This window comes from Enhydra lutris, unplaced genomic scaffold (assembly GCF_002288905.1).
Source record: "Enhydra lutris kenyoni isolate GAN:26980312 unplaced genomic scaffold, ASM228890v2 scaffoldscaffold24, whole genome shotgun sequence".
NCBI lineage: Eukaryota > Metazoa > Chordata > Mammalia > Carnivora > Mustelidae > Enhydra > Enhydra lutris.
Window position 1 is genome coordinate 3,914,899 of NW_019154108.1, and position 18,792 is coordinate 3,933,690.

At 40.6% G+C, this 18,792-nt stretch overlaps 1 protein-coding gene across 3 annotated transcripts in view; it reads left to right on the top strand.

Moving 5' to 3' along the window:
• Positions 1-18,792, top strand: part of LOC111150646 (dynamin 3) — a 527,967-nt gene that overhangs the window by 271,341 nt on the left and 237,834 nt on the right. For all 3 annotated transcript variants that reach the window (XM_022508131.1, XM_022508132.1, XM_022508130.1), the window contains one exon: positions 13,612-13,725. In XM_022508131.1, coding sequence (XP_022363839.1) covers positions 13,612-13,725 — 114 coding nt within the window. The remainder of the gene's footprint in view (positions 1-13,611; positions 13,726-18,792) is intronic.

The following is an 18,792-nucleotide window of genomic DNA, read 5'->3' on the forward strand; positions in this document are numbered from 1 at the left end:
TGGCCACCTGATCCCCCACTCCCCCCCACACACACTCTTCAGATTTTAGTGCAAGTGTTAACATCTTCAAGTGCATCTCTTTTTATACCCCATGCATGTCCGAGCTCTCTTAATATACTGACCCGATCCTTGGGGCACCAGTCACAGCTGTAATGGCGCATTTACCTGTGTGAGTCTTTGCTGCGTGTCTATTCTGCTGAAGCTTGGGGAACCAGCCTATTTTTTATTTTTATTTTATGGGCTTATATTTGTATTTTCACTGTGCTACCTGACACATATAAAGTACTCATTAATTTTCTAATAAATGTGTTTTCTTTTCTCTCTTGACGAAGCTCTCTGAATTATTTTGTCAGATACCCACATTGTTCTCAGACCTTGCTAATTACGCTGTATCTTTGACTTCGTGTGTGTGTATTTTTGTCCTTGAATGTGAGAAATAGATGACGAGCTTAGTTCTCATTCTGTTTTGTATCACTTGGAATCTTTTCCACATGGAGGGCTCTTATTAACTTCAAAGGAAGCTCTGCACATGGAAAAGATACAAAGGAAAAAAGTGGAAAAAGTAGAGCCCTGATTTTCATCATGGTTAATGGCCTGGATCCTGCTGAGGTTTGGGTGAGTAAACTCTGAGAATGAACAGCTGACTCCTAGTGAATCTTCAGAAATAGTCGTGCATGTTGCAGAAACAATGCATAAGCAGGCCGCTGAGCAAATTCAGGGATACAATGAGAAGGGAAGAAATCCTTCAGGAGTAATTTTGGAAATCAAGATAGTACAACAGCCTGCTGAGCCACAGACGCATGAAAAATGCACTCGTTATGTGACCGCGGCCTAATGTTCTGGAAGCCAGTCTCAATGGAAAGAGGTTTCAGTTGCTTTTATGGGGCAGGACGAATGGGAGAGGATGGAGGCACCGAGAACTAGTCCTTGTAGGTTTGGGGAGTCTAGAAACAGAGTGGGAAGGAGGATCCTCAAGGTTACCCTTGTGAGGTCATTTCGTGAAACAATAGCTTGGAGTTCAGCTTAAAAAAGTTTTCTTCATGTGGTTATGATCCAAACTCATGTCAGTTTTGCTAGGGAAAGGTTAGATTTTATAGAGAAACCAGAAAGTCATTATCTTTTTGGCAGCTGTATCTTCAAATAAAAAGGGGATTTGATTCAGGTCTTAAGTGTCATTTCCTTATTTTCGATCAGTTTTATTGAATACCATTAATATGTTTTCAGCCATCAAATCAGTTCCTTATTTAAAATAGACAGGCTTCTTTCATCATGGTGATTCCCCATGTAATATGCAGAGTGACTTCTTTATATGGTGTGCTTGCAGAGTTATTTCCCTGCTGAGTAGTTAATGATCTGCCTCTGCCCTCCAGCATGCTGCGTTCATTACTCAGTTATGGGAGTCTCAAGGAATTGGCTCTTTTAAGCAATCAGTAATATGATGGCACCTTGCATTTTTAATAGCATGAATATCATAGGAGCAAATGGAAAATCCAGGAAGATTGGAGGAAATAAATATAACTTTATATCTCACCACTTCTTTTCTTTTTTTTTTTTTTAAGATTTTATTTATTTATTTGACAGACAAAGATCACAAGTAGGCAGAGAGGCAGGCAGAGAGAAAGGGGGAAACAGCCTTCCCACTGAGCAGAGAGCCCGACTTGGGGCTGGATCCCAGGACCCTGAGATCATGACCTGAGCCGAAGGCAGAGGCTTAACCCACTGAGCCACCCAGGTGCCCCTCACCACTTATTTTCAATCATAGTTAACCATTTGCTGTATATATTAGTCTTTTTTCTGTCCTCACATTAGCAAATGTGACTGAAATAGTACTTATGTAATAATCCTAATAGGTACTGATCTAAGTCCTTTACATTTATTAACTCACAATCCTCACAAAAACTGTGTTACAGGCATTCTTACTATCCCATGTTACATGTTTGGGAGTTGAGGCAGAGACTCATGCACTCTCCCCAGGCTAGCAGGTGTTGGGGCTAAGAGACAATCCCAGACAGTCTAATTCTAGCGTCCCGTCTAATATTAGCCTTGGCAAAAATATTTTCTCATGTCACGCATTAGGTGTTTTGCTCTCATTTTTTTAACTATAAGAAACCTTGAGAATTTATTAAATTTCTAAAACAATAGAGGAGAGAAAAACTTCAAATATCATCTTTTCTGTTTTTAATTAACACCTAGAGTAAGTGCAAGAAATTATTGGTATTATTTTGTAATGTGACTCGCAAGGGTTGGGTATATTCTGCAATCACGGAACAGAATGAAGCCTAAATATGGACTAAATATTGGCCTAAATACGGACTGAACCTTAGCCATTGACCCTATTTTTTTTTTTTTTTTTTTTTTTTTTTTTGGTATAGTTGGCACAAAATGTTACATTAGATTTAGGTATACAATTTAGGCGATTTGACAAGTTTATACCTTATGCTATGATCGCCAGTGTAGCTCTCACCTGTCCTGTTACGTTGTTATTATAATATCATTGACCATATTCCTGATGCTGTGCCTGTTATTCTCGTGACTTCTCACTGGGTGACTGGAAGCCTCTATCTCCCATTTCCCTCCACCCATTTTGCCCAGCCCCCTCAATTTGGGTTAATGTCAGTGGGTTATGTGACTTTAGACAAAATGTATTAGCCAGTTCCCATTTAGGCAAACAGGTTGTTTCCAATCACTCTCTGTTAGAAACGACACTCCCGGCCAACATCCCTGTGTCTGTTGTGGGTTCAGGGCCGGGCTCTGAAATCAGGCCACTGGTCAGATTTTCTTTCATGCAGATACTAAGAGGCTGAATCAAGGTAAGCAAAGTGGCCAACTGCCATGATAAATACATTTTACTGATTTATAAATTTTACTTATGCTTCATCCTGTGAGGAAGGCCTGTTGGCTTCAAGCAGGAACTTGGCAGGGAAACAGGGGCCCGACTGCAGGTTCCTCGTCCGTCACGTAAAGAAAATACTACTTCCCTCAAAGGGTTATTCTGTGGATTAAAAGAAATAATACCCGGAGTACTTTTAGCATGATGCCTGGTTTAGAGTAGCGTTCAATAAATGTTAGCTACTGCCATTATTCTGGAGTTCCTAGAAATGGACCCAAATTGTACTCTTAACTGTGCCTATTTTGGATACTTATGAAATTCTGCATTCTGATTTTCTAGAAAGGTGAAATCATGAAAGGACATGAAAGCACACAAATGTCACTTAGCTGATTCCTTCGTAGTGATGTTTTGTAAAGTCTTGAAAACGAAACAATTTATCATAAAGTATGTGGTAATTTTATGGCTTCATTTTGTTCTTCTTTTAGTTGGCTTAGATATGGTTCACAGCTTCTGTATCCCAGTCACAAGATTAGTTGACCGGATGTGAAAATCTATTTTTTACGTATGTCAGTCCATGGTAAGACACATCTGGGCCCAGTCATGGTGGCCCTCATTTGTGACTGGTGGGCCAGGGTCCTTAGCACAGTGCCTGGTCCATCAGAGACATTCAGTAAATATAGTCGACTGACTTATCAAGTGTCTTAGGTGAGAAAGATCTTTGAGCAGGTTTCCTGAATTAACCTTGAAACCACAGGCATAATAAGCCCCTTCTTTCCTCTCTCAGGCCGCGTGTTCCCTATGGGCGGGCTCGCTCCCAAGATGAGTAAGGGAGAGTCTGGAGGAGAGAAAGGTCCTGATGTCACTTCTAGATTTCCAATCTGAGAAGTCACTCTACTCCTCCTGGAGGGGGAATGAGTGAGTGAACAACCCGAGAGCTACTCCATACCCCCGCGCTCTTGGCTGTATTCTTTTAAGCTTTCCGCCACTTTTTATTCTTTTGGGTTTAATGGTTAAGCCACTGGTTCTCCAGGAGCCTGGCTGGCGTCCTCTGTTGGAAAGAGATCGACAGTCTACCAGTGCTGCTCCTCCTAGAGCTCACTCCTCCCAAGCTGCCCTGGCTCTGTGGGCATCCCCCACGCACCTCCAATGGAGAGAAGGCTCTGAAATAGTCCCAACAGTACCTCAGTAGAATTCAATCCAGTCTGTACTTAAGGTTAAATGTTTCCTCCTTATCTTGTTTTCTGTTTCAAATTATGTCCGGTCATATCTTTCCCGCAGTCTGTGGAGATTCTGCAGTGATCATACGGCATCAATAAAACATTCTAATATATTAAGAGTCAGTAATAAAATATCAACAAAATAGACATGTCCTTAATGCAAACACGAACCCCCTCCCACCGTGACGTTGTCAGAAGTTCAAGTCCACAGATTATATCCCTGCAGAAGTTTGAAAAATCAAGATACTTACGGAACATCAAGTTAAAGTCTGCCCCCAACTCATCCTCTCTCAGCTTCAGGCAAAGAAGGTCTTGCCCAGTGGACTTGGGGTTCCTCCAGCCACGACAGCCTGAGCTGGCCTCCACAAAAAATGGGTTTTTCTTTGTGAGCTTCGGAAGCTGAAACAGTCTGTGTTCCTTACTTTGGAAATAAAGCAAAGATGGGGCATGAAAGATAATCTCAGCACTATCTCCAAATCAACCAAATTCATTAAGACGGGAACGTCCAGTTTTTTATTTTAGCCGTTCTGACAGGTGTGAGGTGACATTTCATTGTGGTTTTTATTTACAATTCCCTGATGATGAGTGATGTTGAGCATCTTTTCATGGGTCTGTTGGCCATTTGGATGTCTTCTTTAGAGAAATGTCTCTTCAAGTCTTCTGCCCATTTTAATTGGGTTATTTGTGGTTTTTTGGTATTGAGTTGTAGAAGTTCTTTATGTATTTTGAATACTAACTCCTTATCAGATATGTCATTTGCAAATATCTTCTCCCGTTCGGTGGGTTGTCTTTTTGTTTTGTTGATCATTTCCTTTGTTGTACAGAAGCTCTTTATTTTGGCATAGTCCCAAGAGCTTATTTTTGCTTTTGTTTCCCTTGCTTTAGGAGACACATCTAGAAAAATGTTGTTATGGCTGATGTCAGAGAAACTGTCTGTGCTGCTTCTGGAGATTTTTGTGGCTTCAGGTTCCACATTTAGGTCTTTAATCTATTTTGAGTTCATTTTTGTGTGTGGTGTAAGAAAGTGGTCCAGTTTCATTCTTTTACATGTAGCTGTCCTGTTTTCCCAGCACCATTTGTTGAAGAGACCTTTTTTTTTTTTTTTCCTATTGTATATTCTTGCCTTGTCATAGATTAATTGGCCATAAAAGCATGGGCTCTCTTTTCTGTTCCACTTCTCTGTGTGTCTGTTTCTGTGCCTGGACCGTACTGTTTTGTAGGTGTGGCCATTGCCTACAGCAGACCTTTAGGGCTATCTGAGAGAGAGAGAGGGTAGACAGAGGAAACCTTCCTGGTTTTAGTCCTACCAGGCTGTCAAACATTTTTTTTTAAGTTGTTTGTGAACTGTACATTATTGGGGGGATTCTCTCCCTAAGAAGTTATTTTTGCGATTGTGCACTTAACCCACCAAGGGGGAAAGCCATCTAGACATGTGGTCTGAGAGAAGAATGCTGAAACGTTGCTGCCTTCTGCGAGGTTTAGGACTGTACTGGTGGCAGCCCTGGTCACGGGATCCTGTTTGAGCTTCCTCCCTCCACTGTGCGCATGTTCAAAACCTCCTAATTTTTCCTTTGCCTTTGTTTCCCTTCCTGCCTCTTGTGACATCATTTCTTGATCTAAAAGCCTAAGCCTCCTCGGAAGGCTTCCTCCTGCCTGTATAATTCATCCAGAGCTAGCTTTATGACTTGGGCTGCTGCAGAGGGTGACCCTTGAGTCTGTAAATAAGGTCAGTTCTCCACGGTTCCCTCTTGAACCTTGCTTGAAGCTCATGTCAGCCTTCCTACATCTCACCTGCTCCTGGACCTAATAAATTAAAGCTGGAAGCTCACGAGGGCTCTGTGATATGTACTGGCTTCAGCTGCCTTAGTTTAAAAGTAGCAGATCGCATTCTCCCGCCTGAGGCCTGCCAAGCCTATAGGTGGAAAGACTCTTCTCCCCCTGGTGGAATCCTTGCCTCAGGCGCTCTTGGAAAACTCTCGGCCCCCCAAATTCCAGGAGAAGACTGTATTCCGAGGATGCCTGTGCTCGCAAAGGTAGGTCTCTCGCAAGCAGCAGAGTGGCTGGCTTGGCCTGTGCCCTTGCCGGGCCGGGTGGTTCTACAGCGTTTATCCGTGGAGAACGAACAGTATGTCAGTTACCATTATAGAAACAGCTGCTCGTCTCGGGAGAAAGCCTATGCGTAAGTTTTATAATCTACCAAGATCAAAATATCCCGCAGTTTGTGATTTACAACCTCCACTTAGGCTGCAACAGTCAAAAACCAGCTGCGGAGCTGAGAAGAATGCGTACGGTCTACCGTACGCAAGGCCAGGTTAAAACGCCCTGCTCACAAAGTTCAAGGCCCAAAGCCTTGGCCACATTAGAACTTTTCCACATGTACTTTGTTTCCCCCCCACAACTTTGTTCCTTGTCTGTGTATTAATTTTACTATCCGGTGTGTCAGACAGATGTTGAGGTCTGAACTCATTCCTGACATACAGGTTTTGCTTTCCCTGGTTCTCGAAGCATGGAGGGAAACGGCTAAAACCTCTCTAGGGAAGGCTTGCCACTAAGAGAGGGGGACTGGGCTGTTCTACTCTCCCCATTCCTGGTCTTAACAGTTGCTTTCAGGGTTTCTGTGCCTGGCAAAAAAAAACCTTGTGTGATATTTTATGGCGTTAAATTTTTTAAACGGGTGGGCCTCAAGCCTTACAAATATGAACACGCCCTTTCGTCTCTGAAGGTCCCTTCTAGTCCTGTCATTAGGAGCTCGCTTGCTCTTGTTTCCTGGGACACTCAAAACAGAATTTGATGTTCAAACACCAAGAGGCCGTAAATGCTTATTCTACTGAATGTTGGTGGCTTTTGTTTTGTTTTGTTTCTGGTAATTTTAAATTTGAATGCAAAAATTAACATTTTATAGTCTATCTTTATGAAAAGAACCTATAATCTCATTTGTCTCATCATTCTTTTCAAATTTTATTGTCTCAATTAGTCTTTGTTTTCTTTTTCTCACTTATTTTCCTTTGTCTTTCTTTTAACTTCCCCTCAGCGTTCTTACCTCTTGTATTCTGACCATGTTTCCTGAATGCTTGCCTTTTCCTATCTTACTCCACTGTTTTACCTTGATTTCGTGATTTCTCCTTCCCCCTCAATTCTTTTGTGAAAAAGTTTACTAGGAATTGTTTTTTCTTCATTCTTATTTTGCACTGATTGTCATTGGGAAAACAAAAAGCCCATTTATGGCAAATATGCTTCCTTATTTTTTTTCCCCTCCAGAAAGGGCTGGGAGGAGCCCAGAGCTTCTTAAATATTTTATGACAGCAACTGAACTTGCTGACAGCGTTCAGTGGTGAACACACTTCTGTGGGTGCCCATGAAGGGCTGTGGCCTTGTACATCCACAACCTGCTAGCTGTCACTCTCTTCTTTTTCTCTCCAAAGGAGGAAGCCTGTTGCTGTGCAAATGGCTGCAGTTTCATAGGCTATGGTTTCTAATTATCTAATTATTTTTTGTCAATTCCTTGCAGATTTCATTTTAGCTGTTATTAGTAACTTACAATTTCCATACAGTCCATTTGAATATATCCACTGGACTAATCCATGTTTACCAAATAGTCTATCTACTAGCTCTAACTTTCAGCCCTTCTAGACATAATGGCACGTCTTCGAGGGATTAATACAATGGTGCCAGCAGGATTGGGTATTTCTTGCTTCACGTCATCTTAAGTCCCCAAAACTTCATTCTTGTCTTCACTCACATGCTTTCTGCATTTTTTTTTTTTTTAACCTCATGGGCATCTCCAATCTCTTCAGCTTTTCATTTTTTATCTTTCTCTTAGACCCCTCCTGGTCTCATTTCTCTACCTGGCCTAGACTGAGTGCACGATCTCCTGAATTAATCCCTTGCCACAAACGTCAGCATCTTTACCCCCGTTCATTTAGGTTACTTGGGCCTCGAAATTCAGAACCCTGGATCAGTTCCCATTTATCTTCTCTTTTTCTCCATCGTAGTATATGGAGCACTGCTGGCAAGAATGAATTAGCTGTGCCAGCCATGTCCCTGCAAGCTATGGCCTTCATTCCCAGCGGTAAATCATGTTTTGAAAGGATTAATTTTTTTAGAGCCCTTTTAAGTTTACAACAAAATGGAAACAAGGTAGAGAGATTTCCCTCTGCCCCACATATGCATACCCTCCCCCATTACCAACATAACTTATCAGAATTGTTTGTTTGTTGTTGTTTTTTAACCAAGGATGAAGGTACAGTGACACATCATCACCCAAAGTACAGAGTTTCCTTAGGGTTCACTCTCAGAGTTGTACACTGTGTGGGTTTGGAAAAAGGTGTAATGACCTACCTTTCATAACGTGCAGATTATTTTTAGCCCTAAAACCCCTAATCCTCTATTCATCACTTCCTCCAGCCCCACCTTCACTCCTTTCAGCCACTTAATTTTTTTTTTTTTTTTTTTTTTTTGGTCTCCATAGTTTAACCTTTTCTTTTAATAGAAATTTAATAGAAATAGAAATTTAATAGAAAATCCTATAGTTGGAATCTTATACTGTATGGCCTTTTCAGATTGGATTCTTTTTACTTAGCAGTATGCATCTGAGTTTCCGTTATGTCTCTTCATGGCTTGGGAGCTCATTTCTTTTTACTGTTGAGTAAACTCCACCGTCGAGATGACCATGAGTGTTTATATACTCATCTACTGGAGGACATCTCTGTTACTTCCAAGTTACAGCGATTATGAATAAAGCTGCTTTAAACATACATGTTTGTGCCTAAGTTTTTAACTCCTTGGGGTGAATACCAAGGATAACACTTTCTGGATCACATGGTAAGAATATATCTAGTTTCATAAGAGTGTGCCAAGCCGTCTTCCAAAGTGGCAGTACCATTTTGCATTCCCACTAGCAAATGTATCCGAATTCCTCTTGCTCCAAAGCCTGCATTTGGTGGTGTCAGTTTTCGGGATTTGGGGCATTTTATTAGGTGTGTAATGGTATCTCCTTTTAATTTGCATTTCTCTGATGATGTATGATATGGAAGATCTTATATGCTTATTTGCCATCTGTATGAGGCCTCTGTTCAAGTCTTTGGCCCATTCGTTTAATCAGGTTGTGTATTTTCTTCTTATCAAGTTTAAGAGCACTCTGTATATTTTGGATAACTGTCCTTTATCATCCATGTCTTTTACAAATATTTTGTCCCAGTCTGTGGCTTGTCTTCTCATTGTCTTGATACTATCTTTTGAAGAACAGAGGTTTTAAACTTTAATGAGCTCTGGCTTATCAATAACTTCTTGCATGAGTTGTGTCTTCGGTGCTGTGCCTAGACAGGTGTCATTCTACCCAAAGTCTTCTAGGTTTTTTCTCCTATATTATTTTCTAGGAGTTCTATAGTGTTATGTTTTCCCAATCATTTTTTTACTAATTCTTGTTATGTTCCAGCTCTCTTTTCTTTTTTTAAAGATATTATTTATTTATTTTAGAGACGGAGAGAGTGTGAGGAGAGGTCAGACGGTTAACAGACTGAGCCACCCAGTGCCCCCTCCTTCAACGACTGATGGTCCTAGCACCCTCATTAAGCCTTCTTTCCAACTTCTCACCCTCGCTCTCCTGCAGATCATTTAGTCTCTGCTCTGATGAAGTAAATTGGAAAGGTCAAATATAACCTACCTACACTTTCTACCCTTTTCCGCACAAAGGTCATACACCTGCCCTTAACTCTCCCAGCCTCCCCAGCTTCACAGGATGAGGCCGCTCCATTTCAGTTGAAGGATAGTCCCTTTCTGTACTCTTTATCCTTCATTCCTATCTTCTTTATCCTTCTGTCATTTTTCTTCTATCACCAGGCTCTTTGTACTGTTATGTCTCCTCAAGTAATAAGTATGCTCAATTCTTTTCTATACTAAAAAAAAAAAGAAATCCCCAAACAACAACAAAATAGCAGCAACAATACCATCACCTCCTTTGATCCTGTGTCTATTCTGATTTTAACTGTCTTTCATCTTCCTATGGCTAGAGCTCTTTTCAGTTATCATCTTCATTTCTTACTTCCCTTTCCCCTTTCAACCCAATGAACTCTGACTTTTCCCAGCATCACACCACAGCTGGCCTAGCTGAAGACCTTATGATGGCTGCATTGCACTTTCCACATCCCTGTCTGTGTTGAATTTGACTCTCCCAACCACACTGTCCTTAAAATTCACCTTGCCTTTGGCTTCCATGACCTCATTGCTATAATTTCTCTGACATTCCTTTTCATGCTCTTTTCTGACCACTTCTAAATGTTTGTATTTCCCTGGATTCCACTGTGAGCCACTGCTATTTCACTCAAAGTTTTAACTGAACACACACACACACACACGACTTACAAGTCTTCATCTCTAGTCCTGACATTGCCATTTTGCTTCAGAGGTCAGGTCACTTCTATGTGTATTTCCCAAGGGTACCTCAAATTCAACATGGCCTTGGCTGAATTCATCATCAACTCCCCGACTTTCCAAGACTTGGTTCTTCTCCTCTTCTCTTCTATTCCTTCTGATGTGGTAGCCCCAGGAGTTTCAGAATCATTCTAGAACAGCACAATATTCAGTAAAAATATAATGTAAACCACATACTTAATTTAAAATGTTCTGACAGCCACATTAAAAAAATGGAACAGTGAAACGATTACTAAAAATTGATTTTAGTTTACCCCAATATATCCAACATAATATTACTATGATAAATCTTCAAACATTTAATGAAATATTTTGCATTTTTTTTTTTTTTTGGTACTAACTTTTCAAAATCCAGGTGGCATCTTACACTCATTGAATGCCTGAATTGAAACTATTCAGTAGGGCACAGTGACCCTGTGTGACTTGTGGCTCCTGTCCAGTGCAGTTCTTGAGTCTTTACCTCTAGTAATCTCTCTCTTATCCAGTTATTAGTTCTGTCGATTTTATCTCCTAGGTGTTTCTCCAGTAAGTATTTATTTTCATCCTTACTATATCATGGCTTTAGTTCACACCTCATTTCTCATTTGGGTTATTGCAGTAGCTTGCATAGTCTCGTTTCTCAGCCTCAGAGAGTGTGTAAAATCCACTAGAATAAAGGAAGATATAGTAGAACATTCTTATATGTATTTTTATCTAGAAAATAAAAAGTCAGATTTATTAATATTTAATAAACATATTGATGCCAGCACCCTTGCTCTGAGAAGTCAATAGTAAAATGTAAATATAAGACATAAAATATGTTTTTCCCACAAAATAAAAATTTATTTTATCTTCATGCAGACTTTAAAAATTCTCTGTATGTTTCTATATGATGTACATAATTTATTAACACAATAGTCCTATATAACTTAAAAATAAAATTACATGTGTACTTGAAATTTATTTTAGTACTTCTGGGAGGGGTGAGGTCACTAAAATTTGGGGTCTCATGGGCCCGGATCCGCTCTGACTTTACCCCACTTGCCTCCCCAACCTCAACTTCTTCATCCCCACCTCCCATTTTCTGTGCTTAGTGGGTCTTTCATATTTTGCTTTTGTTTGTTGTTCTTCATGTAGTTAAACAAATAGTTAAACAGAATTAGGTCAAGAAGTAGTTTATCTTCTAGGCTCTTCTGAGGTACCATCTCTTCAAAGAAAGCCTATGACAACTTCTGGAATTATGTCAAGTGCTTCTTGCCTGACATACATTTCTTATTACACTGTTAGACTGAAATTATATTTTTTCAATTTTCCCCACAAAAATATAAGATTCATGTAGTCAGGGATTATGGCATCATCATGCTTTTTTCATCTTGACATATGACAGGTTCTTTAGAAATGTTCATCAAACTACATTAATGGCTCTCCTTGTTGGCGCCAGACTGTTCTACCAGAGAATGAAATGGTGACTTGTTCATTGTACTTTATGGAGTATCTGGGGGACATCCTTGTCTCCAAAGATATAGGATAAAATAACTATACTTTCATTTTAGTACTGTGATTAGTATGCTATTTGTAAGAAGCTCATGGGGGTCGATAACAGTGTTAGCATGAAATGAACTGTCCACTTGCTTCTTACTAGAAATCGGATGAGGTTACTTGCTCTAGCAGAGTGAAGTTTTGCTTGTATGTGTACATGTGGTGGCCATCAAACTTCAGGATGGGTGATGATCAACTTGGACACTTTATAAATTTCTGGGTTTCACATGTACATATTCTGATTCATTTGAACGGGTGATGGTCCAAGAATCTGTATTTTTGAAACAGACCACACTGATGATAATATAGATGATAGAAACCACACGCCGAGAAGTGTTGTTTCCTTCTTTCTGAAGTAGAGAGGAAGAGGACAGAGTAATTTCGAACAACTGAGAGAACAGCCGTAGGGATAGAATGAGGTTCTATGTGGAGGCCTACAGAAGTTACAGAGCATTGTAAAGGAGAGTGGACACCTGGGAAAAGTTGAAACAGGGAGTCCAGGGTGGCAGGGCCTGGGGATGTGGAGAGAGTCTTGAAGATCAGTAAGACATCTTTGGCTTATTCACAATTTTCCCCAGGATTGACGTTTCTTCTTCAACAGGCAAACTTACTATCAATATTTTATAAAAATCAAATTATTTGGGTATTTCCTCTTTATTTAGAATCTGACATGCATTAGTCATCGTAATTTTTTTTTTTTTAATTCAGAATCTCTAGGATATTGAGCACTTTAGGTACAGGATGATTTTTAGTATTTAGGTCGGTATCCTATAATTCTAGACAGTATTTCATTTTGGGTGCTATGACAACAACAATTATCTAGCGTAGGGGAGAAGGTAGACTATGCCATGTGGAAAAATCGAATTTAGCTTTGCAACTAGGAGAAAAAAATAGATTTTCGTTTAAATGCCATTGACAAATAATTTTTGTCAAAACTGTAATCCGAGTTATTAATGTTTTAACATTTAAAAGCAGTTTAAACATTTTCATGAAGATGCTGCATATCTGTTAGCATGACGAATAACAGCCAGAAGTAGACGGATAAATCTAGACCGTTAAGAAGCTCCAAACTTTTAATTTTCACTCATTGTTTCAGCTTTCGCCCTCATCCAGTTTTATTCAGGGCTGTGAGCTGCTAAAAAGGAACTTAATTGGTTGACTTGAGTTTCTTCTTTTCACCATTTGGCGGCCAGCCTCTTGTGGAAATAATAACGAGATGCAAACGAGGCAAACAAATGGACCAGTGCGCAGGAAGCGAAGAGGCAGTGGGCATGGAGAGTTTATTATTGTTCCTCCAATCAACTAAATGTGTCTTAATTGTAGCAGCAAAATGCCATATATAGCCTCAGCACAAGCCTACTGGGGCCTCATTTAATTCCTGTCCATTTTAGTTGTCTTCTTCCATCATCCACTTAAGGGTCCAGATTTCCCTCTGGTGATCTGGTGTTTGGGAAGATAAATTATCTTGAATAGCTCAATAGAAGTTGGGCTTTGGGGAGACAGTATCATCCTTACTGTGATTTATGCCTTGTTTTTAACTTCGCTTGGTGCAAGCCCTGCGCTCTCCATTGGCTCCCGTGAAACTAAGCATCTCTGCCAATCTGTCCTCTCTCGCAGGTGATTCGCAAGGGCTGGTTAACCATCAGCAACATCGGCATCATGAAAGGAGGCTCTAAGGGGTACTGGTTCGTCCTTACTGCCGAGAGCTTGTCCTGGTACAAAGACGACGAGGTAAGTCACGGAGGATGGCAGAGTTTTCTTACTAAAGTGCTTCTCATTTTAAATTAATTGATATTGTTGTGATACACAATTTCAAGACATGAATGGTTCTCTTTCAGTAAGACTTAGCTTGGGGTGTTTGTTTGAAGAAGGATTTTTTTTCTTATAGATGTTTAATTTTATAATATCCCCCTCAAATTTTTTTTAATTTCTTTTGTATTGTCACATGTTTCTTCACCTGAAGACATGGAATTGGGACTCAGTTTTTGGAAATTTCCGTCTTTGTAATAATGGCGAGATACCGATAGAGGGAAAGCAGTCTTCATTAAATAATGTGTTGAAAAGACCCAAGGATATAGAGCCTCTTAAGAATGAAAATAGCACTGATGCAAAGTTAATGAAGAATTTTGGGATTGTTGCTGTAATGTCTGTCTCAAATGGCAGGCTTTTGAAAATGTCCAAATCATATAGTCCTCAAGCGAATTTATACAAATGTTGTGTTCTTTGAAAATTTGACAGCTACGTGAAAGCAAGAATTTTGATAATTATGCTGTTCTTGTTCATGTTAGATGTTAATAATTTGAGTCCAATGACTTACTACTCATTTCAATCTGATAGGTATAAAAGCACAAAAATTTGAATCCGTCTTTGGGAACCCTTAGAGTGCTATAAAATGATACTGCTTAATTTGGGAAATCATGGATGAAATTAACTGTGTTTTGGAAATTTTAATACCTCTGGTCTGACCTGAGTAGTTTTTGGTGTTTATTACGTGGTATACAAACATTAGATAAGAATACCTCATGATCTCAAAGCTATTTACAGGTGAGATTGTCTCAATTTTATTTGGCTCAAAAGGGCTTGATTTTCAGAGTTAAAAATCCTTCCAACCCTGGCTTGATTATTTTCTTTGAAAGCACTACAAGTTGCCTTTGTCGGTTGTTCTAGTTACAGTTTCATGTCTTCTTAGGTATTTCTGTTTCCCAAGTGCTTGGTGCACAACAGAGTGTTAGTCAGATGATCAGTTGATGACCACCACATTTTCTTCAGTAAGAGAAATAAAATCTTACAGAAATGTCCAAAGAAGATTTCAATACAAACGCTTTTGAAAAATTTTTATGTCCTGTATTTCACTGACTTCTGTCAACTGTGGACTTGGTGGTTGTGAGGGTCTGAGGATTAGCAATGGCTTCTTTCCTGTGCTGGCTGCTCCGAAATCCCTGTCATTGTGTGGGAAGGTCCAGTGTTTAAACACCACAGCTTCAGGGGCTCTGAGATGCCTCCCTAGACAGAAAATCAGTAAGTTCCTTCTTCTGTGTTCATTTGCCTTAAGAGATCTTCTCTTAGATATAGGTCGTTTCCAAGGATTTAGAGGATCATTTCTGTGTACTTAAATACATACTGGTTTGGGGGCCTTTATCAGCTATTCTAGGGAAAGCAAAAGATTTTGTTGAGGATTCATAGTAATAATAGCTAGTGTTTTCTGTAGATTAATTAACTCATTCAATCCACATTAGGACCCTAAGGATAAGTGCTATCACGATAGAGAAGTAAACTAAACAAACAATAAAACCCAACTTTTGCAAAGTCATTTCTCAGGTTCTCTCATTGCAGACCACTTGGTGTTTGTGAGGATAACGAACTTCCCAAGGTCTCCAGCTAGTTGCTAGCAAAGCAGAAATTCAAACTCAGGCCATCTGGCTCCAGATCTTACGTCTTCAATCACAAGTGGAGGCAAGAATCCCAGAGATGCTGGAGTTGTCAAAGTCGGCCTCATTCCACAGAGGATTTAAGACAAGTTCCAGGCATTTTGTCATTATCTTTTCCTGGAGATTAGTATCAGGGGCTCTGAAGACAATAGGATTAGCTGCTGCTGTTGGAATATGGCTCTGGGGTTCTCTTGTCAGGCTGTGTGGGCCCTGGAAGAGGGCCACTAGAAGGCTCACGATGCCCCCTATAGGGAAGGAAGGAGGCTTGAGGGCTTGGTAACCTTATGATCACTGGTTATCCCTTCCTGTCCTTTGTAAACTTAGGATAACTTTTTACAAAATCTCTGTGGCTAAAGTGCCCTCATGAGCACTTGATTATAACAAATGGAAAATAAGTGTGTGCGGTTATAATATTAACTGAGTGCTGGAGACCACTGTGTTGACGTATATGTGTAGAGGGTGTTTGGGCATGTGCAGGTTATTATAGGAATGAGCCTTGAAATATAGTAGAGTGATTTAGAAGTTTAAGAGAGGATTGTTTGCTTAGTTTAGACCATTTCAAGAAAAAAAATGATAAATTTGTTGTTCTGTGGAACTAACAAAGAGACTAATAAGATAATATCAGATATTAAGTGCTCTGAAAAAAAATAAAATAGGGTGGTGACCTAGAAAGTGATGGGGGCACAGGGCGCCTGGGTGGCTCAGTAGGTTAAGCCTCTGCCTTTGGCTCAGGTCATGATCCCCGGGTCCTGGGATTGAGCCCTGCATGGGGCTCTCTGCTCAGCAGGGAGCCTGCTTCCTCCTCCCACCCCCACCCCCGCCTTCTTCTCTGCCTACTCGTTGTGATCTCTGTCTGTCAAATAAATAAATAAATAAAATCTTAAAAAAAAAATGAAGTGATGGGGGAAGAATCTTTAGATTGGGTGTTTGGGGTAACAAACATCAGAGCAGAGGCTGGAATGATGAGCTGGGTAGAAGATTTTGTTGAAGAACATTCCAGGTAGAGAGAACCATAGTATAAACACCCTCCCACCCCCTCTGCCACCACCACCACCACCCAGGCCGGGAGTCAGCAAGCCTCCTATGGCTGACATGTGAGAGCATAGGGGAGAGAGGTAGGAGATAAAATCAGAGGTACCAGCGGGTGGGGACTTATCAGGCTCCAGCCTATCATTTGGATTTTATTTCAAGGATGACTGAAAATCATTGGCTTATTCCAACAGGATGGGACATGATTGGATTTATGTTTTAGAAAGATGACTCTGGCTGCTGGGATGGGCATGATGTGTGGGAAGGAATGGGTGTGTGGAAGGAGGGGAGTGGCAGGAATAGAAGAAGGGAGACCAGCCGGGACACTGTAGCGGTGCCAGATAACAGAAGATGGTGGCTTATCCTGGGCGGCTTGAGAGGAGCTCTTAGTGCAGGGTAGCAAACTCAGGGGCCACATACAGCCACACTGCAGCTGCTCGTACTGTTCCTCAGTAGAACTGTGCTCCAGAAACGAGCTAGGAAGTTCTCAAAATATTAAGGCCTGACTCACAAATGACCCCTATCTTCAAATTGTTTGTCGCTGGGAAAGAGCCCTTTTCCACTGGGGCCATCCGCATCTATTCCCACATCATCATTCCTTGGCCACCGCCACTGTCCTCCTCTGCTCCGCTCTGTTTCTCTTGCCAGAGTTTGCTACCACAGCAGACCACCTTTGAGCTTGCTGTCCAGTCGGGAGGGAGAGTACAGTACTGTTCCTCTCTTTCTGCTAGTGTTCAACCAATAGTAGTGTCAGCTGGGAGCAGAGGCCAGAAGGGAGGACACGGGGAAAGGAGGTCAAGAAGAAACATCAGAAGGTAGGGCTCGGAAGCAGTGATGAGTCTCTGGCCCGTTGAATTTGTACCCTAAACTCCCATCTTTTAGCAGCAATGTTTTAAATGCTACTGAGATTCCATAAAGGTCTTATTGCTATAGTTCAAGTACATGTGGCCTGACCACGCTTCTGTGGGTAACCTCAAAATCCCCCAGTTTAGACTATTCCTTTGTGAAAATAAGCCTCAATTCTAACTCAACGTTTGGAGGCAATTTGTTGTTGAATTAAGAGCTTGTCCTTTGTTCCCATGGTATCTGTCTAATACACGCGTCAGCATCCCCATCCTTGGAAATCCTGTTACGGGATAATTTATCTTAGTCAAGCCAGTGTGACACAGTAAGTATCACTAAGCTAGTTATATCCTCATTCATTTGTTCAGTGACAAATTTATATGCAAATTTTCATAGAGGATTATCATATTTTTTTCTGTGTTCTGCCATCTTCCTTCTTTCTTGTGTAATTAGGTTGGTATGTTTTCATTCTAACGGGCTGCTGAATAAAGAGCATATTATATCATATGAATAGATACGATTTTATGTAACTTATTAAGTCTATAATAAATATAAATGACTTCCGAAATCTATCTGAGATTGAAGAACAATAACTTGAACTGTTTTCCAGGATGACATTAATCGAACAAAAGACCCTATAAACCATACACGTGGTATGGTGAGCATGGCGAGCTATGGGGGGGCGTGGATTTGCTATGACAAATGCCAGTGTTGGAACAAGTCCGTCTTCTCTGGGCCTCACTTCTTTCCTTTCAACTTGTTGAATGGGGACCTTTGCTGACCAAATCCCCTCCAAGATATAGTCTAAGACTCTAAGAAATCCTATATAAATAAGTGCTCTTATAAACTTTTAGGTGTCACATTTATATATTCATGGTTGCCATGGCAAGTAACAACTGTGCCCTCCCACTGAAAAGCCATTCTTTGACTCACACGTCTTCTAATTTCCAGTTTTTTGTCATTTCGTGTTGTGAGATTGGAGATATGGTATCTGGGTGGGTTTTATTTTGTTTTGTTTTATTTATTTTTTTTTTTAAGATTTTATTTATTTATTTGACAGAAACAGAGATCACAAGTAGGCAGAGAGGCAGGCAGAGAGAGGAGGAAGCAGGCTCCCTGCTGAGCAGAGAGCCCGATGCGGGGCTCGATCCCAGGACCCTGGGATCATGACCTGAGCCGAGGCAGAGGCTTTAACCCACTGAGCCACCCAGGCGCCCCTTGTTTTGTTTTTTAAACAGAGAATGGTAAAGGTCAGACTCTTTAAGAGGGAACTCAGATCCCATTCCTTCAGTGAGACTTGCCATGCTGCCTCCCCCTCCACTCGGGGTTCTCTTACCACCTCAGCCAAGAATTGGAGGCTATAATACAAAAATGTGATTTTCGTATCATTTGCATCATGTTTGTATCATGCAGTATCATGATAACACTATAATAATTTTAAGCTAGAGTTGGCATAACTGTAGTGGTAAGTCCCCAGCATTTTTCCTGCTTTCTCCCT